The following is a 25,014-nucleotide window of genomic DNA, read 5'->3' as shown; positions in this document are numbered from 1 at the left end:
TCCTTTTGCAAGTAATGAATTCCAACATCATGTCGCCCGTGTTATTTAGTCGAATTTTCATTCAAAATATATGTTTTGAAGTAAAAGTTTATCGCCTCAGAAAATCGCGCCGTTCCCTGAGCTGCAGGCAGTTTGTTTCCGCGCGCGCGCAAAATCCGGGGGTCGCGCCTAACGTTAAAGACGTGCATAGAGCTCAAATAATTAGTGAATAATATTCGTTAATACGTCACATGTGTTGAGAAAATAATAAAACGTTGCACCTCTTATGTATCGGCTACAATAGAAAACTCTTATATAGGAGCTTCAGCAGGCAATGATAATAAATTGTTTAACATCAACCGATCTAAAAAAGAACCAGCAGTAAATATGCTGGAAAATTATTAGTTTTGAACAAAACCATTTAAAATTGTTTTTATTGGAATAATCACCTTTATGTTTCTCAGATTGTATTTTGTTAGTGCCTAATTTGACCAGTGGATATTTATGAAAACCCTTTTCATTATTAGAAGTGCGTTTTGTGTGTGAAGTGAAAACTTTACATTAAAACGTCTTATAATGTACCCAATTTAAAAGTTTTAAAAGCGAAAATTCCTGCACACAGATTTATGGGAAAATAAATGTTTATTTTTGTGTTCTACTGCCAAATCAATGGTTTTAATTAACCATGAATTATTAATTCTGACACAAACACAATCATATTTACATTTCAAAAAAATAAAGTTGATTTGTCCATAGTTCTTTATTTTGCTACAACATTAGGAAAGAGACTGAATGATATTGTTGATTCTTCCTGTTGAGAGCTCCAGAGAACCCGCCATTTGTCCTTTTCCCCCAATTTATTGATCTCATCCCATCTTCTTTGTGTGTTGGGTTGAGAGCATCTGCCGCAGGATCAGTCTTGGTGTGAACGGATGGTTCTATGAACTAGTGATGTTGAATAATGCTGGCTGATCAATCATCTCAGGATGAAAGCAGGAAGACGGTTGACCGGATGAGGTATCTACAGAATCCCGTATTTTGCCAGATCGCTAAGCTCCATGTCGCCGAAAGCTTCCCAGGGGCAGACCACGGTGATATCTGTTGAACGACCACACAAAGAAAGCCGTCAGGTTTATTGCTGCATGAATATACTGAACTGAGCAGTAGCTGAAACTCTGGTCTCCTATCGTTTACCTGTGCCCAGACCCTCCATTCCAGGGATGTCATCTCCGAACCCCTTCTGTCCGGGTTTGGGAGCCTTGCTCTTGAAGGTGCGAGTGGTCCTCTGCTTGAACTTTGGTGGTCCTTTCTTCTCAGCAGGTGTGGGGGCGTCCATTTCTGACACTCACTAAAACATAAACAGAATGGATGTTTCCTTTAACAACTGATTATACTGAATCTGTGTTGCACTTTTATTCATTAGGTCTTAAATCATTTCCCCATCAGATCTCACTTTTCTCTTTTCACTCATGTTGTTGTTAATCTGCTCATTTTGAGATTTTGTTCATCCTAATCTGCTAGTTACACAATGCGTATGTTTATTTACCAACATCTGTTTGCCTTGTGATATATACAGACAGTGTGAGGAATAATCTCTTTACATAATCTCGCTAATCTCGTCGAGGAGATGCCCGGCGCTCTAAATCCAGGCTTTAGCATCACATTTAGCCTAGACTACTTCTGCGATCTGGTAGAAACGTGTCAGAGCTTCTGTTTTTAGTCGCTCTCGTCTAAATTGGTTTCCACTGTAGAATATCTGCTGTACAGTTCAGCTTCATACAAAGAAATGCAAGTCAGTCTGATTCTCAGTTTGAGACAGTTATTGCTGCAGCTGTGGAGAGTCTGTTTGTTTTATGTCATTTACACCTGTTTACTTCCTCTCCATCACTACATCTATCTGCTGTTTATCAGTCCACTGAGAGTCTGTCTGTGTTGTTCTTATGTTCTGTCTGTTCTGTGGTTTTTCTCAGTATGTCGTGCTGTAGATGTTAGGGTTAGATGCGTCTAGTTTGTCATTGAGATGAATCTCTTACCGTGTGCTGGAGTTTCTGGTTCTTCTGCTGGTTTTCTTCGCTTCTCTTCTTCTCTGTGTCTCGGTTTGAGCTTGTGTCCAGTGTGTCTGTCGTCCGCTTTTATAGCGCTCATCTAATCTGCTCCTCAAACGCCTCCTCCCTCAGAAACACACAGAACAGGATCAGGAGATTGACACCTGGAGTATATTTTAAGATCATCAGGCTCTGTGTGTCTTTGAGGACATGTAAGTGGAAACAATCATAGTTTAACACATCTACAATTATGCCATTACGATGCGACACACGTGCTGTGCTGAAATATGATGAGTGCATGTTTAAATAACTCATTCATGCTGTATTTACACCATCATTTAGGAGTTGATTAACAGTGTTGGGGGTAACACATTACAAGTAATGCAAGTTGCTTAATAATATTACTTTTTCCAAGTAACTAGTACAAGTTACGAGTTACATTTTCCTCCATTTATTGATGAAAAGCTCTCCTGTCCTCATGTTGAGAGAAATTGTGAGTAAGATGTTACTTTAGTTCTAGAATAAATCTGAACATGCATTAATTCATCTCACTCACTAAAAAAACAGATACAGTGTTCCTCAAAATGAATAAAAACACTGAAATTCAACTCAAACCTGTAATAATTAAATTTGTAAAATAATACAAATATACTTCATGTATTTAATCCCATTTTATGAACCGATGTCTTTGCTGCTGACCTTCGATGATCCAATTCATCCATACTAATAAGCAAAAATGACTCAAGATAATCTAACATTTGTTTTCCTATTTTATTGCTGAAGAGATGACATTTGTTCTTCACTGTCAATTTACTTTTCTCTAAGCCTTTTGCTGAGGCTTTTGCTGTAAAAAGGCTTTTACATTTGACAAAAATACAACTTTTAATATAAAAAACCAAGCAAGCCCTGCCCAGATTTAAAAAGTAACACAAAAGTAACGAAACGCATTACTTTCCATAAAAAGTAACTAAGTAACATAATTAGGCACTTTTTTAGGGAGTCACTCAATATTGTAATGCATTACTTTTAAAAGTAACTTTCCCCAACAAAGATGATAAATATGTCATTTCATGAATTTTAATAATCTTTTTCATTTTTTATATTAAATACTTTACCAAAAACTATAAGACCAATCAAATCAACAGTAAACACTTTTTTATTTGCATTTTGTGTCTGTCTAACTATATCTTAATTGCTCAACAATTCTTTTTGTCAACGAAACCAAACTCAGATGTGGTTTGAGGTCGTGTTGATTTCATGAGATGTTTCTGATCTCAGATCAGTGTTTTCAGTCTTTTCTCTGATCTGCGTCCACTGAGAGTAAAGTTGATTCACTGTTCGCATCTGTTTTTAGATTTGAGCAACTTAAAAAACCCAGCAGCTGATATTCTGAGAAACACACACCTGATCGCCCTGATCCTACACTTACGATTATAGCTGAACTTTACTAATTAAAGAATAAGCAGCTCTAATCCACAATCCCCATCCTGGCAGTCGTTTGTGCCATTGTATAATTAGCTTCTTTAGTCTTCTCATTAACATACAGGAATGTTCTCATGTGTTTGTTTATGCGGTGTTGTCTTGTTTTAGCGTTGACACCTATTCAAACACATCTATATCTGTCTGATGAGGTGCTCGTGGTCTTTGAATGGATTCATATTCAGATCAGGGATGCTAAAGCTAATGAAAGTTTGTCTTACGCTGCTTTCACATGCAGTTGAAAATGTATACCCCACTTCTGAAGTCGGAATTCTGAGTTTGTTGTGTTTAAATGCTTTGCTTTTAGAAAGATTCAGAATCACAGAGGACGGCAGGTTTGTTCTAGCCTATTTCTTCTGGAAATCTTATTATCTTAAGCCAAAATAACTTGAAGATATTTAGTCAATATCCCATTCATTGACCAACCATGCAACCCATCCAGAATCTGAATTTTCAGTCAAATAAATGCAGTTTTTGCTGTTTACAATAAAAGCAATATGCATCATTTATATACATAAATGTGACCCTGGAGCACAAAACCAGTCTTAAGTCGCTGGGGTATATTTGTAGCAATAGCCAAAAATACATAGTATGGGTCAAAATTATTGATTTTTCTTTTATGCCAAAAATCATTAGGAAATTAAGTAAAGATCATGTTCCATTAAGATTTTTTGTACAATTCCTACTATATATATATCAAAATGTAATTTTTGATTAGTAAAATGCATTGTTAAGAACTTAATTTGGACAACTTTAAAGGTGATTTTCTCAGTATTTTGATTTTTTTGCACCCTCAGATTCCAGATTTTCAAATAGATGCATCTCAACCAAATACGGTCCTATCCTAACAAACCATACATCAATGGAAAGCTTATTTATTGAGCTTTCATATGTTGTATACATCTCAGTTTTGTAACATTTTACCTTATGACTGGTTTTGTGGTCCAGGGTCACAAATGTATATGACGTAACAACAGCAATGTATAAGCTCCAAGAAAAAACTAATCTTAACAGTCAATAGCAATAGTCCTCATCTGCCACATTTTAAAGGTTATTGTTCTTCTAACCTGGAAACTTGGGTATCATTTTTTCCCCAACAGTAAATATCACCTGAGAGGCTGTTCATGCCCAGTTTTTAACTTGAAAACCCATATTTTTCTGGTAGCATCTGAAGGCAGCATTGTATTTCAACTTCTGAGATCTGAACTGAACTTATCGCTGTCATAAGCATAAACCCACAGCATTCAGCCGGAACGTTTGCATGTTTTCCTTCTGATTTCATATGTCTCCAAAAACTGAAGATGATGCTATAACCTCTGACCTTTCTTCTGTTTAATGTTGCGTAACTCTATGAGAGCATTTCTTCTAAACTCTGAGCTGAGCTTTAGTTCTATTTTAAACCCTGAGTCTCTGGATCCTGCAGCGAGGAGAGGCTCGTAATCTATCCTGATGCGAACCTGTTTAACTGAGCGCTGAGTGTTTTAACACATCACTTTAACCAAATGATCACATACACGAACCTCGGCTTCCTGAGATGATGGCAGAAGTTATGTGAACATATAGCTATAATTTCACATCTTGAGCTTGTTAGTGAATGTTAGATGACAGAAGTGATATCTGTAGAAGCAGCACATCTGAGCAGACGGTGAGTTAAACATGTTAACATGTTCTTATGCTGATAGACAGAGTTCATAGCCTGAATTTATATCTGTTTTAATTGGAATAGTACATTTTTTAGCACATTTGCATATTTTATTCCACAATAAATTGATGAACAGTATTTAAAAGTCTGTTTTTCATGAACTCACACTGAGTTACTAATGTGCCGCAACACTTCCTGATCTCACCTACTAAATACTAAATACTCTATTCTGTACTAAATACTATGCTCATTTAAATGCCATTTAGATCAGACATGGTTTCACCCAAAAGCAGTAGGTTTGTGGTAGGTTTAGGATTTGGTGTATTTGGAGATTTGGATTTGTCCTTGTCATCACCATCACTGCGATTCACCTGTAAGCATCTCTCCGTGTCTCACAGCACAAAATACACCCCTAACTACACATGCACATGTCTCTGGTGTGTTTTATGATAATCCACTTCATACTAAAGTACAGATATTTATTCATATGAAAAATGAAGTAGAGATCTTCTTAAAGTGCCTTGCAAAAGTATTCATTTTTTTCCACATTTTGTTTCCATTCATATTGCTTCTAGATGTTCCTACACTTCAATGGAGTTAAACTGTGGCAAATTCATGTGAATGAGTCTGATTTAGAAAGACACACACCTCTCAGAAAAGGTCTAACAGCTGAAAATGCAGATCAGAGCAAAAACCAAGATAACTGCCTGTAGAGCTCAGTGACAGACTTGCGTTAAGGCGATGATCTAGAGAAGAGTTCAGAAACAAATCTGCTGCATTGAAGGTTGACAGAAGCATTCTCCATAATGGAAGACGACTGGAACAACTAGGACTCTAGAAAATGTCCAAGCTGACAGAGATGGAGAGGTGAAAAGGTGAGGCAAAGAATGGCAGATAATTGCCAAATGCAGATGTGCAAAGATGCTCACATCAGACCCAAAAACACTTGAGGCTGTAAAGCTGCTTCAACTATGGACTGAGTTAATACTTATGACATGTACTTATTTCAGTGTTTTATTTTTAAATTTAGTTTTTGCTTTGTCATTATTATGGTGTATGGAGTGTAAATTGATGTGGGGAAAAACTCATTTAAAGCAGTTTAACATAATGCTGCAACAAAACAAAATGTGGAAAAAAAATGAAGGGGTATGAATACTTTTGCAAGGCACTGTATATCCTCATTGTCCTTATTATCCTCATCTCATTGTAAATCTGGTATTTTACAATAATGTGTTAGCGATTTAAATGTAGAATGAGTTTCATTCGATACCAAAAACCAACATGTGTGTGTTGAGTGACACGTAATCTCAGTTTGTCCTCACACCTGTCTGATTCACACACCTCCACCAATCAATAATGAGCAGCGGACGGACCCTCCATGTACAAGAACACCACCCATGGGCTTCTGTTCTTTCTTTTCTCACCGTTTGTCTGTGTTCAGTAGAGTCAGCATGGTGTTTCTCATTGTGTTTGCTTTATTGACTGTGTGTGTGACCGCAGACGATAAAGGTAAGGTGTCATACGACTTTAAACATCATTAAACGCAGTATTATTCTCTGTTGTTTTACAGAAACTGGACTCTGAAAAGTAAAGGTGCTTCACAATGCCATAGAGGAATGTTTTTGTCTAAATGGTTCCATAAGGAATCTTTAAAAAAAGGTTCTTCAGATTAAAGGTAAGAAAGAGATGGTTCCTTAAAGAACCTTTGACTGAATGGTTCTTTGTGGAACCAAAAATGGTTCTTCTATGGCCTTTTAAAGCACCTTTATCTTTAGGAGTGTGTGTTGGGAGTTACATATTGCAAGAAACATGAGTTGTGTTACTAGATTACTTTTTTCAAGTAACTAGTAAAGTAATGCATTACTTTTAATTTTAAAACTAAATATCTGCAGTTACTTTTTCAAATAAGTAATGCAAGTTACTTTGTTTTCCCATGTATTGACTGACGTGTCTCCTGCACTGTAAAACGTTTTCAGGCAAGTTCAGCAGCTGCCTTAAAATTTTAAGTTAAATCATCTTAAAACTACAAGTCATTTTAACTTTTTACAATAAAATGAGTTGATGTAACTTGTGAGTTGAAATGTCTTAACTTGTTGATTTAACTTAAAATTTTAAGGCAGATGCTAAACTTAAGTTTTTAAGTTCAAACTGGTGAAAACTTTTTTGTTGAGAGAAATCAGGAGTAAATGCAGAGACAAAGACTCCTCCTTCAGTCCGAGGATTATTCATTTCACTTTTGCTGTGAAAGATATTTTAGAGTTGACAGAAATCTTACTTTATATATATATATATATATATATAATTAAAAACAAATAAGTCCAGCCCAGGTAATGCATTACTTCCCATAAAAAGTAACACAATTAGTTCATTTTTATGGAGTAACGCAAAATTGCAATGCATTACAATTAACAGTAACTTACCAATACTGTGCAGAAATACTATACTTTACATAAACCTCTAATGAACTTAATAAATATTGTGTACAAATATTTTTGTTTGTTAGATGCCCAAAAAACAATGATGAGCTTTTTTGCTCATAACTCTTGTTTTAGAGGTTTTTGTGTTTTTTGAGCGATTCACGTCAAGTCACCTTTGTTTATATAGTGCTTATGCAATACAGATTGAGTCAAGCAGCTTTATAGTGTTAAGCAGGAAAATAGTGTCAATAATGCCAACACACTTCAGTTGTGCTGTAAAGCAGCTCTAAAAGAGGACAAGAGTAAACAGATTGTTTAACAGAATATTTAAGTTAAAGTCAGTCATCATTGATTGAGTGATATCATCATCAGCTCAGTTCACTTCTCTTCTATTAGTATCTGTGCAATCTGTTAAAGTCTACATTATTGCCAGAAACTAAGCAAGCTGTCATTTTAGCAGAAACTTTAAACATTGTGGTAGTAACCTGCAACAGCCACCACAAGCTTCTCCTCCATCGCTGCAGTCTCTGGATGTTCTGAACAACTGTAAACCTCCGTCACGATAACGCTCTCCATTCATTCAATTAAAAAAAAAAAATGCAAATGACGTCAAATGACGTCAACGTACACCTTGTTGAAAAAAACAGCATATGCTGGTTAGGTATGTTTTTGAAGCAGTGCTGCTGGTCCTAAGCAGCAGGAGCTAGTTGCTTAAACCAGATCATGACCAGCAGCAATGCTTCAAAACATACCTAACCAGCATATGCTGTTTTTTTTTTCAACTTCAGGCACTCCTGAGTGTTCCTTCAAGAAAATGAGGCGCACAAGACACTCACTGCCAGTAGAAAATAATTAAAAAATGTCTGATTGGGGCCTAATAATCTTTTAAAGCAGGGGTGTCAGACTCTGGTCCTGGAGCCCTGCAGAGTTCAGATGCCACTCTAATTAAACACACCTGATCCAACTAATCAAGTCTTTCAGGCTTACTATAGTATGTGTGTTGAAGCAGGATTGGAACAAACCACTGCAGGCAAAAATGCTGTTTTTTCATTTACCTGTCAAGTTTGAGATTTTGGGCTTTTTGGTTTTTCATGAAGTGTTTTTTCAGACTAGTGGAAAGAAAACACCCAAAAGACCCTGTTAAGTGTTTCTTTTATAGCACTTTATCTATCTGTGTCAATAGATTTCAATTATAATACATATTTTTAAAGTCTGTTTTCTCAAAATGAGTTTTTTCTCCTACACTGAGCCATAAATCTCCACTTCAGGAGCACTTACACACACCACACTTTACATTTTTATTCCTGTCTGTATCTTGAAGGTTTTTAATGAGGGATTTGTTCATATATAATTATTATCTTTAATATAATTAGATTTTATACATTTTATTCCCCCAAAAATGTTTTTAAAAAATGCGTTTTTTTTCTGTTCCTGTTTTTCTGAATTATCTGATTTTAAAAAAAAAAAAACGAATTTTGAAACTGACTTTATCCAGTGTTTAGATTTTTGTAGTAGAAATGTATGCAAATTAGCACATATTTCATTAAATAATGCCTCATTTGCATATTTAAGCCTAACATTTTAGGTCTTTTAGGTCGTCTTAACAGATTTTAATTATAGAAATGTTAAAGTGTGTTATGTGTGAGCCAGTTTTTTCTAAGGTTAGGGTTAAAAAAGGTATACATTGTTTAATAGGGAGCCAGTGCAGTGTTGACAGAAAAGGGCTAATATGGTCATACTTTCTGGCTCTAGTAAGAACTACATTATTTCTGCAGTTTGTTCACATAAATGCACCTGACTCTATATTAGATATCACAGGTAGGGTTAGGGTTAATCTGTCACATTTACTGTGAGACATTTTGGATTTATACATTAGGGTTGGGCATCTAAGGTATAATGCCGATCCGATACGCATCTCGATACAAAGTATCCGATCCGATATATTAACGATACATTTGTGACATATTGCGATGCAATGCGATACAATTCACACCCATATCACGATACGATGCGATAATTCAGCACTAACTAATTAGATCAAGTTTATGTGATGATGTGAAAGAGGATGCGGTGCCATTGAATGAGTTTGATTATTTATTAACCAAGTAAAACCAAGACTTTTTGATTATGTATATGTGCGTGTGTGTGTGTGTAAATATATATATATATTTATATATAAATATATATAATAGACAGATTTAAAGCTCCTGAATTCTTTAATTCAGACATTCTAAACAACTACAAAGTACTTTTTCTAATTTGAACTGGACTGACCGAATTTCTACTGTTTGTATCCATTATAAAATGAACATACAAATGAAAAATACAGCAAAAACATACTATATCTGTTGATGCTGGTGCTCATATGTGCATAAACACAACTGGCCCTTACCAGATCCACCTCTATGGGTGAGCATCCATTATAAAACTCTCAAAAGACATTCATTTTGACAACCATGCAAATATTTTGAAATTTCACCCAAAAAAGCATGACTAGTTCATGAATCAACACCGGACTTATGCGTGCCTAGACTCCGATATGCAACAGTGTCATTGTTACTATTGCTCTGATCGTCTTTACTTTTACATTAGTTCGAGGGTTTGTTTCATGCAGTCAAGAGATGAAGCAGAGACCCGTTTTTCCGCAGGGGTATAGGTTACTTTTATGTGGGCTTTTGCGGGTGGGAGTGGGACAAAATAACATACATTTCTGCAGGAGCGGGACAAAAAAATCAGTCCCTTGCAGGTCTCTGATGATGTTTGCGTGCCGCGGTTGAAAGTTTTGAGCCGCCATTCAGTCTGTGTTTAACAGTGCGATGAGGCTTGTTGCGCCGAGTCCAAAGCAATCAATCACAGAACACGAAAGAGGCGTGCTTTGACCATTTTAGGATAAAATTTTAATTAATTTTAAGCCATCTCGCGGGCCACCGGTTGAGAATCCCTGCTCTATGTGACTTTCTGGACACGCCCCGCTCTCTGTAGTGTTGTGATAGTCTACGTCATTCACGCAGCAGTGAAGGGAGACGTGCTTGAGAAACAGTTCAGAGGGGAGAAAACAATCTAACAATATTTTCCACTTTCTAAATAATAAAAGTATTGTATGTCTACTAATAATTATAAAGAAATAAATCGGGATTTACCGATGCAGATATGTAAGAAACGATGCATCGTGATACAAATGCCAATTTGTATCCGATGCGCACTTTTTAAACCGATGCACCGAGTAAATCGGGGAATCTTCCCATCCCTATTATACATCACTGTCAGACTGATGTATCTGTGTTGATCTTCAGAGAGCGGATCCTTCCTCACACTGAACGATGTTCCTGCGGCTGAAGCCTTCATCGACTCAGTAGATGTGGCTGTAATCGGCTTCTTTGAGGTGAGAGTGTGTGTGTGTGTGTGTGTGTGTGTGTGTGTGTGTGTGTGTGTGTGTGTGTGTGTGAGTGTGTGTGTGTGTGTGTGTACCTGGTATTCATCACGTTGTGGGGACCAAATGTCCCCACAAGGATAGGAATACCAGTAAATTTTGACCTTGTGGGGACATTTCTCAGGTCCCCATGAGGAAACAGGCTTATAAATCATGCACAATGAGTTTTTTTGAGGAAGTAAAAGTTTGCACAATCTCCTGTGAGGGCTAGGTTTAGGTGTAGGGTAGGTGTAGGGCCATAGAAAGTACGGTTTGTACAGTATAAAAACCATTACGCCTATGGAATGTCCCCATAAAACATGTAAACCTGTGTGTGTGTGTGTGTGTGTGTGTGTGAGGTTCAGGTATGTAGATTATAGGGACAAAATGTCCCCACAAAGATGGCAATATCCAAAATTCTTGTCCTTGTGGGGACATTTTTTGCATTTTTCTTAAAAAATGCTTGTAGTTTAACATGAGGGGATAGAAAATACAGTTTGGACAGTAGAAAAACCATTACGCCTATGCAATGAACCCATAATGATAGGAATACCAGTGTGTGTGTGTGTGTGTGATCAGTTGCTGTAAAATTCTGTCTGGAAAGCGAGGAGGTGAAATTCCCCAATGAGTGTCCGCTGGTGTCAGGAAATGTCCCAGAATGCCGTGTCCTCTGGCCCAACTCGACATGCGGAGGAGGAACGGGGCAGGAAGTGTGGGGCGTCTCTGGGATTGTGGGATTGGCATCTTCAGTGCTCCATAAACAGACGTGGGCGCAGCCGGCAGAATATGAGCCGCAGTTACAGAACCATCCTATGTATGAGTGGCGTTCACGTCTGTAATGAAGGTCTGTTGTCTTTCCGTCAGAATGAAACTGGTCGCGGATATAACGAGTTTCTGGCCGCTGCTAAACAGATGGACAAACTTCCTGTTGCTCTGTGCAGTGAGAAGGAAGTTTGGGCCAAATATGGCATCGTCTCTGACACCATCTCCATCTTCAGGAAGGTAAAACACCTGCAACCTCACCTGAGATGCATGTGGTGAATATCGCATTTATTATTGTAATATGATGAATAAATTACAAGTGTGTGTGTGTGTGTGTGTGTGTGTGTGTGTGTGTTACAGGCCGATCTTCATCAGGAACACCTGAAGCTGTCAGAGCCCAAGAAAATTGATACTGACGGACTCACACGCTTCTTGACCCTCAATAACATTCAATTCGTCACAGAATATAATCAAGCGGTACTCAACAAACAAATGCAAACATACTCATCTCTTCTAGTAACTTCTGATCTGATTGGATATAATTCTGTTGTAGAATTAAAACACTTGTGCTATAACTAGTATAATGAGATTAGGGCTGATATACTGTAGAGAAAAGTATATCTTACAGTGCCTTGCAAAAGTATTCATACCCCTTCATTTTTTTCACATTTTGTTTTTTTGCAGCATTATGTTAAACTGCTTTAAATGAGTTTTTCCCCACATCAATCTACACTCCATACACCATAATAATGACAAAGCAAAAACCAGATTTGCCAATTTTACAAATTTAATAAAATAAAAAAAACACTGAAATAAGTAGATGTCATAAGTATTCATACCCTTAACTCAGTCCATAGTTGAAGCAGCTTTGCAGCCTCAAGTGTTTTTGGGTCTGATGTGAGCATCTTTGCACATCTGCATTTGGCAATTATCTGCCATTCTTTGCCTCACCTTTTCACCTCTCCATCTCTGTCAGCTTGGACATTTTCTAGAGTCCTAGTTGTTCCAATTGTCTTCCATTATGGAGAATGCTTCTGTCAACCTTCAATGCAGCAGATTTGTTTCTGAACTCTTCCCTAGATCATCGCCTTAACTCCACTCCAAGTGTAGGAACATCTAGAAGCAATATGAATGCTCCTGAGCTAAATTTCGAGTGTCCCAGAAAAGGGTATGAATACTTATGCAACGGGATCTTTTCAGTTTTTTATTTCCAATAAATTTGCACAAATGTTAAAAACCTATTTTTTGCTTTGCCATTATGGAGTAGGGAGTGTAGACTGATGTGGGATACTTAAATACTAATTTAAGTAGTTTAACATAAGGCAGCAACATAACAAAATGTGAAAAAAATGAAGGGGTATAAATAATTTTGCGAGGCACTGTATATAAGTATATCTATGTGCCACTTCTGATCTGCCTTTGCAGAGTAAACAAACTGCAAGTAAACGATTCTGACACGCTCCTTGGGATATGGAATAACAAAAAAAAGTATGAAACATAATTTCATCTCGGTGTTAGTGAAATCATAGTGAATATGTCATCAATATTCAGAGTTTATTCAGATTACAGGTATTGGCCTATACTCTACAAGTGCACAAGAAATGTATTGTTTTTCACAGAAAACGCAAACACAGGTTTATTTTTCACAGAATGCTCTCAAACATGATTTTGTGTGTGTTCTTGTTTATCCTACATTGTGGGGACCAAATTCCCCCCCAAGGATAGTAAAAACTGAAATAATGAGGAAAATGATTACAAATATAAAATTATGTTTATCTGAAAATGCAATAATTTAAACATGTTTTTTGTGAGTGTTAGGGTTTAGGGTTAGGGAATTAATCCCAAAAATATGGTCAGTACAAAAACAATAGATGTCTATGGAAAGTCCACATAATTCACAGAAACCTAACCTGTGTGTGTGTGTGTGTGTGTGTGTGTGTGTGTGTGTGTGTGTGTCTGTGTGTGTGTGTGTGTGTGTGTGTGTGTGTGTGTGTGTGTGTGTGTGTGTGTGTGTGTGTGTGTGTGTGTGTGTCTGTGTGTGTGTGTGTGTGTGTGTGTGTGTGTGTGTGTGTCTGTGTGTGTGTGTGTGTGTGTGTGTGTGTGTGTGTGTGTGTGTGTGTGTGTGTGTCTGTGTGTGTGTGTGTGTGTCTGTGTGTGTGTGTGTGTGTGTGTGTGTGTGTGTGTGTGTGTGTGTGTGTGTGTGTGTGTGTCTGTGTGTGTGTGTGTGTGTGTCTGTGTGTGTGTGTGTGTGTGTGTGTGTGTGTGTGTGTGTGTGTGTGTGTGTCTGTGTGTGTGTGTGTGTGTGTGTGTGTGTGTGTGTGTGTGTGTGTGTGTCTGTGTGTGTGTGTGTGTGTGTGTGTGTGTGTGTGTGTGTGTGTGTGTGTGTGTGTGTGTGTCTGTGTGTGTGTGTCTGTGTGTGTGTGTGTCTGTGTGTGTGTGTGTGTGTGTGTGTGTGTGTGTGTGTGTGTGTGTGTGTGTGTGTGTGTGTGTGTGTGTGTCTGTGTGTGTGTGTGTGTGTGTGTGTGTGTGTGTGTGTGTGTCTGTGTGTGTGTGTGTGTGTGTGTGTGTGTGTGTGTGTGTGTGTGTGTGTGTGTGTCTGTGTGTGTGTGTGTGTGTGTGTGTGTGTGTGTGTGTGTGTGTGTGTGTGTGTGTGTGTGTCTGTGTGTGTGTGTGTGTGTCTGTGTGTGTGTGTGTGTGTGTGTGTGTGTGTGTGTGTGTGTGTGTCTGTGTGTGTGTGTGTGTGTGTGTCTGTGTGTGTGTGTGTGTGTGTGTGTGTGTGTGTGTGTGTGTGTGTGTGTGTGTGTGTGTGTCAGACTGCAGTGGGTCTGTTTCAGTCTGAGGTGAAGACACATGTGCTGCTGATAGCCAAAAGTGGGAGCTCAGATTCGGACCCGCTGCAGCAGCTCTTCAGGGATGTCGCGCAGAAATACGCCGGCAAGGTAGTAAACATGAGTCCATTTTACCTTATTTAGCTGATGAGAAAGTGTTAATTAAGAGGATGATGGGGTGAAGTCTCACTGTTTCATTCTTTAATGGGATTAAGAGCTTTTAACCTGTTTACACAAGCCCTGCGCCCCACTGACCCTAATAATGGCACATGCATGCCAGATCCTTCCAGAACCCTTACACAAACATTCCAGAATGTAGGAGACTGCTGGAGGTTGTGGATGATCTGGGCAAAACTTCTAAATTACAGTCACTAACAATTATCAGATTAATTAATTGCAGTTTACGGTCAGATTGTTTTTACACAAAATAGATACATTTACACAAAATATAACTAATAAAACTTCTATTAACTAAAAATGTAATTAATCAAACTAGAAAACAACAACAACAGAATCCCTCATAGATTCTGAATTGTATTGGTTTTATTGGAAACTCTAATGTGGGTCTCTACTGGTAATTTGTTGCCTTCTGTTGGTTGCTTGTTGAAACCATTAAATCGTAATGGAATATGACCCAAAACACAATACAGGACGGGGTTGCCAGGTCTTGTGTAACAAAACCAGCCAATCAGAAACATATGCCACTCCCAAACCTAAAATACACACTGCAAAAATGCTTTTCTTACTTAGATTTTTTATCTTGTTTCCAGCCAAAACATCTACAAATTCTTAAATCAAGAAAGATTTTCTAGACGAGTCAAATTATTTTCTTGTTTTCAGAAAAAAACACAAGTTAAAATTAATTGAGTTTTTGCTCGGAACCAGGAAAATAATCTGCCAATGGGATAAGCAAAAAAAAAAATCTTATTTAAAACAGAAAACATAAACATGAACTGTTATCATAAACTCTGTTTTCATAAAGGCTTTCAGAGGCCCTCCCTTAAAAAAACTCATAATCTAGCACAGTTTTATTATTGGTAAAATCTAAAATATTTTAACAAACACATTTCAGTCAATTACAATTTCCGCTGAATGTCTAACCTTTAAACTGTGGGGGAAAATCAACCAACAGCAAACAGTTTACAAATAGTCTAACTCTGCAGGAAAAAAGCAAACCTGGCAACACTGCTCCTAAAAAAACTGTTAGGTAATGGTTTTAATGGTTAACAGTTGATTGTTTGTAAAGTGGAAACCAATTGAACGTCTTTGATGGTTTCTATTGTTAGTTTTCCAGCAGGGATTGTGATGAACAGCGGTATTTAACTAAACATTTTGCTACAAAAAAGACAAAATTATACAAAATGATTCAGTGAATCATTTTTTAATTTAAAAGAGGCTCATTTGGACTTTCCACGACCGCATATAATCATAGCTGTGTTTTATAGCAGATTCTTAACTGTGTTTTGTGAAATGCAGATGTTGTTTGTGCTGGTCAACGGAAAAGAGAAGCCGAACGCCCGCGTGCTGGAATACTTCGGCCTGAAGTCACGTGACCTGCCGCGGATCGGCATTTACGACGGCGGATCGGACAAGAAGTGGCTCATGAAGAAGGGAGAAATCACTAATGAGCGCCTGCAGAACTTCTGTGACTCGTTCCTGGATGGAGAACTTCAGGTGAGGAGCACTGCATCCACTCACACCATTAACACACCCACAGACCGACCGACTGACTGAGTTTATGTTCTCTCCAACAGAAGCAGAACCCTGGAGGCAAGACTGAACTATAACACCATCCCTTTCCTCATTAAAAATCTTAAACGAAATACAGTGAATCCTGTTTTTGAGTTTGTTTTTCAATTAGAGACTCTAGAACTATATGTTGAACAACAAACTGCAAAAAAAAGCTTTTCTTACTTAGATTTTTTTGTCTTGCTTCCAGCCAAAATATCAAAAAAAATTTCTAGACAAGTAAAAATTATTTTCTTGTTTTCAGAAAAAAACAAGTCAAAATTAAGTGAGTCTTCCAATGGCAGATTATTATTCTTACCCCGTTGGCAGATTATTTTGCTTGTTTTGAGCAAAACCTCGCTTAATTTTGACTTGTTTTTTCTGAAAACAAGAAAATAATTTTTACTTGTCTAGAATTTTTTTTTTGGATATTTTGGCTGGAAACAAGACAAAAAAATCTAAGTAAGAAAAGCTTTTTTTGACGTTTGTTGTTCAACATAGTTCTAGAGTTCTTACATGTCTAGAAAATCCTTCTTGATTTAAGAATTTTTAGATATTTTGTCTGGAAACAAGACAAAAAATCTAAGTTAGAAAAGCATTGTTTGCAGTGCACGACTCAAATACTGAGAAATCTGGATACCTGTTTTAATGAGTGTTTTATTTTCTGATGTCCAAATGCTTTGTGTGTATAAATGACCTGAAACCACAGACGGCCAAGAGCTGTAGGGAAAGCGAGGCAAACACAATGAGACCCAGATTTACATTTGAAACACACTGAGTCTGGCTGTGACATATATAGTATGTCTGAGACCCCGTAAACTCCATGATCGAGAATAAAGAGGCTCTAAATGTGCTGAAAGACGCCTGGATTCTTGAGCCGGGCCGAATGCGGATAATGAGCGGGTTTCTTTAACTGAGCGGAAACGGGAGTTTTAGTCTCTGAAATTCTCTGAAAGCAAACACAAACACAGAGAGAGACTGAGTTTGTGTTCATGTGTGCGAGCGACTGCAGTGAGATTCATAGAATAATTTGGACGAGCCAGTGATGTGTCCTCAGAGCGAGGTTATGAGACCTGATCATCAATATTAGTTCTGCTCATTTAGACTTGACTTAAAGCCTTTATGTATTAAGCATTATAAAGACATTAATAATGCATGTTGTAATGCATTATTTATTTTCAGAAATAATTGTAATCAAAGGTTAAGGCCCGGTTTCACAGACAGGGTTTAGACTAAACCAGGATTAGGCCATAGTTCAATTAGGACATGTAAGTCGTTTTTATAAACATGCTTAGGAAAAAACATTACAGGTGTGCATCTTGAGACAAAACAAGCACTGATATATTTTAAGATCAAACAGTGCAAGTTTCTTTCAGTTGAAACAACTCAGATTTACATTTTAATCTGGGACTGCACTGCAAAAACTGCTTTTCTAGCTTAGATTTTTTGTCTTGCTTTCAGCCGAAATATCTAAAAATTCTTAAATCAAGAAGAATTTTCTAGACAAGTAAAAATTATTGTCTTGTTTTTTAGAAAAAAAAACAATACAAAATTAAGTGCATTTTTGCTTAAAACATGCAAAATAATCTGCATGTATAATAATCTTGTTTTCTGTTTAAAATAAGAGTTTTTTGCTTTCCCCATTGGCAGATTATTTAGCTTGTTCTAAGCAAAAACTCACTTAATTTTGACTTGTTTTTTATGAAAACAAGAAAATATTTTTTTTTGATTTAAGAATTTTTAGATATCAAAAAATCTGAGCTAGAAAAGCATTTTTTGCAGTGTGGGCTTAGGCCTTGTCTGTGAACCCGGGGGTAATGTATTATAATGATTTGAAAGTTGCTTTGTCATATGAAGGTGTAACAATGAAATGTATTATAACTGTGAGATCACATGAGGTGCATTACAAAACATAAAACCACATTTATAATGCATTGGGCTGTACGTAATGAATGCAGGACTTATATTGAACAGAAGTCCATCTGCAGTCTGTTCAGAAATCACTGCGGCACAAACACTGAAGCAGCTGTGTGAGAGATACTGTAATACACACACACTGACCTTATTTCCAGTGTTAAAGCCCAGAGGAAAGTGCTGCTGTTTGTGCCTGAAAGTGCCAATAAAACCAGCTAATATGTTACTAAATTACTGAGAAAGAAAATCCAGTTTTCCAGCCTCATAATCTGCACAGATATGGAGGAGAGCAGCTGGATTGACCGTTCTTAAACTATTACCCATAATCCTACATGTGCGCTTACCTCTGTGTAGAACAATAATAATTCAACAGAAGTTAACCGTCTGTCTTTCAAGTATGTTTTGAGTCAATATTCCATGTTATGAGTCTAAAGGTCTGTGTAAAATCAAATGTTGTTGCACCACGTGATTTTTTTCCACTGAAACGCTGTATTTGATGACGTCAGCGTGTCTGGAAACATCAGCAAACACTGACGGACTGAATCTGATCTGTTTGAACATGATTATACAGACTTTATGATGTCAGGTGGAACAAAATGTTCAGGACAAAGATAAACTGTGTTTATCTATGCATTTCAGAAAAAAACTATGTAGAAATTAGAATTTATTTTAATTAAAGATTTTAATTTTTTTTATTTAGATTTTTTTAACCCAACAAGTGTAGAGGTTATGAATGAGAACATGCACATTTGTGACTGGACCACTAAAACAATAAGTGTCAATTTATTGAAATTGAGATGTATACAGCATCCGAAAGCTGAATAAATACGCGTTCCATTGATGTATGCAATATTTGGACAATCTTTGAGATACAACTATTTGAAAATCTGAAATCTGAGGGTGCAAAAAAATGAGAATATCACCTTTAAAGTTGTCCAAATGAAGTTCTTAGCAATGCATATTACTAATCAGAAATTATTTTGATATATTTACAGTAGAAAACTTACAAAATATCTTCATGGAACATGATCTTAATATCCTAATGAGTTTTGGCATAAAAGAAAAATCAATAATTTTGACCCATACAATGTATTGTTGGCTATTGCTACAAATATACTCATGCTACTTAGACTGCTTTTGTGCTCCAGGGTCACATATGATTAAAAACACTCTTATTAAAATCAAACTGATTTTGCAACACACCCTAAACAGAGTAAATCTAATGCAGATAAATTACAAATCCTTTGGCAATAGCAGGTTATGTCTGTCACGCCTGTGAAGCGTATTTGAGCTGTGTTGTATTGATTTGGGGGCAATCAGGTTTGGTTCACAGACTCTTGAGAGCTGAGACTGATTCTGCTAAAAACATTACAAGCTAAAAACAGACAAACTCTCACTGTAATTATCAGAAGTTTGCAGACATACGGCTCAGAAATACCCAAACTATCTATACGGCCGCTTTTATATAAAACACACACTCACACACACGCTGTGGTCTGATGGTTTGTTTGCGGTGTCTGCTGTGATGCGGATACCAGAGCTGAGGCCACATCAGACCGCTGCACTACATGAACTCTGGCTCTCTCTCTCTCTCTCTCTCTCTCTCTCTCTCTCTCTCTCTCTCTCTCTCTCTCTCTCTCCCTCTGGCTCTCTCTCGTCTCTGAAGGTTGTTTATGTGGATCTCTGGCGTGTTGCTAAAGATACGAGGGTCACACTAAACACCTAAATGCAGCAGGAGCTCAACAGCATCAGATCTCCTTCATCAGACATTCTCTTCATTTGCTTCTGGATGAACTTGTTCTGGGGAAACTTGTGTAGGAGCTGCAAACATAACATCCATCCACACAACGCTGAAAATTATAAGGTGGATGGACAGTATTGAACACAACACAGCCCTGCCGTATTTCTCTGAAGGACTTTCCACTGAAACACATCCACTAAACAAACCCAACGGACTAAACAAAACCTAGACACGGAAATTACACAGCAGACCGGCCAACACTCGCTACTTTGTGTATGATGCTCTCTCTCTCTCTCTCACACAGAGGTCAGGACAGGACAGGTCACATCTCTGATTGTTTTCTTCTGACATTCCTATATCTGTGAGACACATTCCTACACTGTAATAAATACTGAGTGTGTTATTGATCACCAGCAGATGAATCTGATTGGTCAAAAAGGAGTCCTCATACACACTGAGACTCATGTGTGTTTGTCTTAGAGAGACTGTTCTCTACATCAGTTACATAAGTACACCAGTCAATCATTTAACCAATTCGTACAAAGATACGATTCAAAGATTCTGAAAAAAAAAAACAGCTAAAACCAGCCTAGGCTGGCTGGTCTTAGCTGGTTTAAGCTGGAAGTAGCTGGTTTTAGCTGGTCTCCCAGCCTGACCAGGAAAGTGGCCAAAACCCCTCTAAAACCAGCCTGCTGACCAGCTATGACCAGATAAAACCAGCTGACCAAACATAACCGAGTCACTGAATCATCCGTTCAAAAACACTGAATCATTCAGGAACAAAACACTGAATCATTGAATGATTCACTGAGTCACTGAATCATTCATTCAACCTATTAGTTCGAACACATAACTTAGGAAGGATATAAACGAGGGACTGATTCTTTTATTAAACTAATTTCTTAAAGACATAGTTCACCCAAAAATGAAGATTTTGTCATCATTTACTCACCCTCATGTCGTTCCAAACCTACACGAGTTTCTTTTTTCTGTTCAGCATAAAAGAAGAATGTTGGCAACAAACAGCTGACAGAACTTCCATAGTATGAAATAAAATACTATAAAAGAAAATGGCTACCATTAACTGTTTGGTTACTCACATTCTTCTATATATTTTCTTTTGTGTTTAACAGAAGACTGAATCCTTACAGAATTGGATCTTGGATCGACATAAAAATCAGAATCAGAGTTTGAATCAAGTTTGTTTTCACACACAAGGAATTTGTCTTGGTGTTAGGAGCTTCCGGTACAGAAAGTGCAAACATAGTGCAGACATACAAAAATTAAGGTAATAAACAATAATATTAGAGAGAATAGACTATAAATTATAAATAACAATATAGTAAGAAAATGACTAAACATATAATAAACAAAAACAGTAAAAGAATGGGAGCACTCCACTCCACAGCAGACATACACAGCACCATCTTGAAGATATAAGGATATATATATATAAATGATAACAGAATTTTCATTTTTGGGTAGACTTTACATTTAAAAAAAAAAAAAAAAAAAACATTACATCATTGAGGAACAAAAACGAGTGACTCATATGTGACCCTGATGTAAGTAGCACAGTATATTTGTAGCAATAGCCAACGCTACATCGTATGGGTCAAAATGATCAATTTTTCTTTTATGCCAAAAATCATTAGGATATTAAGTTAAGATCATGTTCAATGAAGATATTTTGTAAATTTCCTATCGTAAATTAAAAACTTAATTTTTGATTAGTAATATGCATTGCTAAGAACTTCATTTGGACAACTTTAAAAGCGATTTTCTCAATATTTTGATTTTTTTGCACCCTCAGATTTTCAAATAGTTGTAACTTTAAGGTAAAATGTAATTGCCTGTTAAAGTACACCTGGCCTCAGAACGGCCTTGAGTTAAAATGGGATCTGGTTAGTGGTTTAGAAACAGATTTATTGAGAAATATCCCCGGATGTCAGCTAAATACAGCTCCATTTGGCCCACACTCCAAAAGAAATGTGGCTCATAAATAATGTAAATATGTGGTTTTGAAGTTTTTTTTTAGAGTTTAGGTTAGCCAATATAATCAGCTTTAAATATAAACAAAACAAGTCTATGGTACACAAACATCTGTATATACCATATATATATATATCAGCCCATGACTGAAGCGGAGCATTATGGGGGATATAGCTGTAAACCCTAATGACATGTTTCATGTGTTGTGACCCACATTCTCTTCACTCGGTTGATGCATATATTTAGGCAGAGCGGAAGCAAATCCATTTTAAGGCAGAAGCTGGATGAAACCTGCTGGACCTAAACGCCTCTTACATAACAGACGCGACAGATCCGCAGGTTTTCCCCGTTTCCTGTGAGATTCTCCTCATACAGTAGTTTCCTGATTCCCAGAGTGTCCATCGGGCCCGCTCCAGGAACATTTGGACTCTGAAATGACCGTCGCTCAGAGTTTGGATGAAAAATATATGTTTTGCATTTAGAAGCATCGCCTACATTTCCCACAGATATGGCGAGCGTTTCATTAAATTCCACCAGCGACGGGTCACTCTGTGACGGGCCGTTCATGGCATGTTTGTTAGTGGTTTTGGCCCCGTTTCCCACGTTTAGATGCGTGTGTGTCTGAGTGCCAGCCTGCGGTCGCTGGAACACGCGTGTCTGTGTCTCTCTGTGTGTGTTGTTTTTGGAATGCAGAAAGGGGCAAGGACGTTACTCGATTCTCAAACCAATCACAACGTCCAGCAGCAGTGTGTGTGGGTGACTCTGAGAGTATAAACACACCGCTGAGAGACGGATGACAGACACGAGAAACCAACAACACATCCACTCAAGAACAAACCCAGACCTGAAGAACCATGAAGACTCTGAGGCTCCTGAGCGTCTGCGCTCTGCTGTCTGTCTGCGCGTCTATGGGAGGTGAGACTCGTTCTTTATGACCTCAGTGTGACTCAAGTGTGTACTGAGCTCTTATCAGTGTGCTGTGTGTGTGTGTCTAGTGTACACCGAGCCGGACGCCGCCGACGAACCTGCGGCCGAGGTGGTGCTTCCTCCCACCGGAGCTCCGTCTGAGACCGACTCTTCCTCAGCATCCTCATCTGCCTCAGACTCCTCTTCCTCTTCCTCTGAGTCCGACTCCGCATCTGATTCCGCGTCTGACTCCGCATCCGACTCCGCATCAGATTCTGCATCAGATTCTGCATCAGATTCTGCCTCTTCCTCATCTGAGTCAAACTCTGTCAGTGCTGAAGGTGAGGAGCAGTTTGTCACTCATCCACAGACTGATAGTTTGTGATCTTATTAGCTGAACTGAACGAGTGTCTGTGTGTTTTCAGGCACTCCTGCTCCTCATGTGCTGCTGAAGAGAGACGTGGCGGCATCACTGCTGCGACGCAGAAGAGCTGGAACTCCTGCAGCTCAGCTCACTCCTGTACAGCTGGAGAGGTGAATCTCACACACACACACACACACACACACACACACACACACACACACACACACACACGCACACACACACACACACACACACACACACACACACACACACGCACACACGCACACACGCACACACGCACACACACACACACACACACACATGATTTGTCAGTGACTGATGTGATCTTCTCACACAGCTCCTTTGATGATCATCAATGTAATCATTGATAACACTGCAAAAAATGCTTTTCTTACTTAGATTTTTTTTTCTTGTTTCCAGCCAAAATATCTAAAAATTCTTAAAGCAAGAAGGATTTTCTAGACGAGTAAAAATTATTGTCTGGTCAAAGTCAAAATTAAGTGTGTTTTTGCTTAAAACAAAGGGGTAAGAAAAATAATCTTGTTTTCTGTTTAAAATAAGATTTGTTTTGTGTGTCGCATTGGCAGATTATTTAGTTTGTTCTAAGCAAAAACTCAAAGCGAAGACAAGAAAATAATTTTTACTTGTCTAGAAAATCCTCCTTGATTTAAGAATTTTTAGATATTTTGGCTTGAAACAAGACAAAAAATCTAAGTAAGAAAAGCATTTTTGCAGTAAACTGACTGTAGAATGGAGTGTGTTGTGATTCTAATGCTGTTTTTTCTCTGTCTGTCCTTCAATTTGTGCTAATATTTTGTAAATTTCATGCTGTAAATATATCAAAACTTAATTTTTGATTAGTAATATGCATTGCTAAGAACTTCATTTGGACAACTCTAAAGTTAATTTTCTCAATATTTAGATTTTTTTTCACCCTTAGATTTACAAATTGTTGTATCTTGGCCAAACATCTCATATTCTGTATGGTATTTCAAGCATTTGTACAACCTTTAAGTTGCAGTGAACTGACTGTAGAATGGAGTGTGTTGTGATTCTCATGCTGGTTTTCTCTGTCTGTGCTTCAGTTTGCGGGAGGTGTGTGAAGTGAATATGGCCTGTGAACACATGGCTGAGACCGCTGGGATCGTAGCGGCTTATACGGCATATTATGGACCAATCCCATATTAACACACACACACTTTACATTGACTTCGGATGTCTTCATACTGATATATTGATACCCTCTGACAAAATATCCAGTATTTTTAAACCAGACATTAGTGTGTTTTAATGCCAGAAAACATTCTGTAGGTGATTTCAGGTTTTGTTGTCCTTCACTGGGAGACATGAGTGAAATATCCTGATTCTTCATGTTGATACGCCAGTGATTGAGACACTAATAGTGCAATTAGACTCAGAAATGTGTTTAACTCTTCTATATTATGCCTGTGTATAGATATAAAACATAGTTGAGACACGTTAAATAGATTGTTGAAGTAGTAATTGTTAGTTTTGTGAATCAAAGGTGCTATTTCACACTGACTGAAGGCAGAGTTGTTTTCCTGTCATGTTCTGTATATAAAACACATGAGATGTTCATTGACTTGTTATCTGAAGCTGTTGACATTTTTGTCAATGTTTTATTGTATTGTGCACATAATACTTGTATAGAGCGTATACTGTAATAAAAATACTAAATATATATATATATAATATCGAGAGTGTCTGATTATTTCTTGTGTTGTGATCAGTTTTAAAGATCAAAGGGTTTTGTTTAAACCCTGATG

General features: G+C 37.6%; 3 protein-coding genes across 3 annotated transcripts; 2 read left to right on the top strand and 1 right to left on the bottom strand.

Moving 5' to 3' along the window:
* Nucleotides 1–602: 602 nt before the first annotated feature.
* On the bottom strand, nt 603–2,133 carry LOC141347159 (retinal cone rhodopsin-sensitive cGMP 3',5'-cyclic phosphodiesterase subunit gamma). The gene is made up of 3 exons (XM_073852159.1): nt 2,013–2,133; nt 1,174–1,327; nt 603–1,077 (listed from the first exon to the last, which is right to left on the bottom strand). Exons 2-3 carry the CDS (start codon nt 1,313–1,315, stop codon nt 1,001–1,003), a joined length of 219 nt encoding a protein of 72 aa, XP_073708260.1. The 5' UTR covers nt 1,316–1,327; nt 2,013–2,133; the 3' UTR covers nt 603–1,000.
* Nucleotides 2,134–6,499: 4,366 nt separating this feature from the next.
* LOC141347240 (endoplasmic reticulum resident protein 27) lies at nt 6,500–16,384 on the top strand. Its single transcript, XM_073852243.1, has 7 exons — nt 6,500–6,654; nt 10,856–10,944; nt 11,836–11,973; nt 12,094–12,210; nt 14,547–14,672; nt 16,038–16,235; nt 16,316–16,384. The coding sequence occupies exons 1-7, from the start codon at nt 6,543–6,545 to the stop codon at nt 16,346–16,348; spliced, it is 813 nt and encodes a 270-aa protein (XP_073708344.1). The 5' UTR covers nt 6,500–6,542; the 3' UTR covers nt 16,349–16,384.
* Nucleotides 16,385–22,726: 6,342 nt separating this feature from the next.
* On the top strand, nt 22,727–24,940 carry bglapl (bone gamma-carboxyglutamate (gla) protein, like). Its single transcript, XM_073852298.1, has 4 exons — nt 22,727–22,851; nt 22,932–23,183; nt 23,268–23,376; nt 24,313–24,940. Exons 1-4 carry the CDS (start codon nt 22,791–22,793, stop codon nt 24,413–24,415), a joined length of 525 nt encoding a protein of 174 aa, XP_073708399.1. The 5' UTR covers nt 22,727–22,790; the 3' UTR covers nt 24,416–24,940.
* Nucleotides 24,941–25,014: the final 74 nt, after the last annotated feature.

The sequence above is a fragment of the Garra rufa genome, chromosome 12 (assembly GCF_049309525.1).
Source record: "Garra rufa chromosome 12, GarRuf1.0, whole genome shotgun sequence".
Lineage (NCBI taxonomy): Eukaryota > Metazoa > Chordata > Actinopteri > Cypriniformes > Cyprinidae > Garra > Garra rufa.
Note: the sequence above shows the minus strand (reverse complement) of the source record. Positions and strands in the feature narration are given on the sequence as shown.

Coding starts and splice junctions, on each gene's coding strand:
- LOC141347159 (XM_073852159.1), bottom strand. CDS start 1,315: ATGGACGCCCCCACACCTGCTGAGAAGAAAGGACCACCAAAGTTCAAG. Junction 1,078..1,173: donor AATGGAGGGTCTGGGCACAG/GTAAACGATAGG, acceptor GTCGTTCAACAG/ATATCACCGTGGTCTGCCCC.
- LOC141347240 (XM_073852243.1), top strand. CDS start 6,543: ATGGGCTTCTGTTCTTTCTTTTCTCACCGTTTGTCTGTGTTCAGTAGA. Junction 12,211..14,546: donor TCACAGAATATAATCAAGCG/GTACTCAACAAA, acceptor TGTGTGTGTCAG/ACTGCAGTGGGTCTGTTTCA. Junction 16,236..16,315: donor TCCTGGATGGAGAACTTCAG/GTGAGGAGCACT, acceptor TCTCTCCAACAG/AAGCAGAACCCTGGAGGCAA.
- bglapl (XM_073852298.1), top strand. CDS start 22,791: ATGAAGACTCTGAGGCTCCTGAGCGTCTGCGCTCTGCTGTCTGTCTGC. Junction 22,852..22,931: donor TGTCTGCGCGTCTATGGGAG/GTGAGACTCGTT, acceptor GTGTGTGTCTAG/TGTACACCGAGCCGGACGCC. Junction 23,184..23,267: donor AAACTCTGTCAGTGCTGAAG/GTGAGGAGCAGT, acceptor GTGTGTTTTCAG/GCACTCCTGCTCCTCATGTG.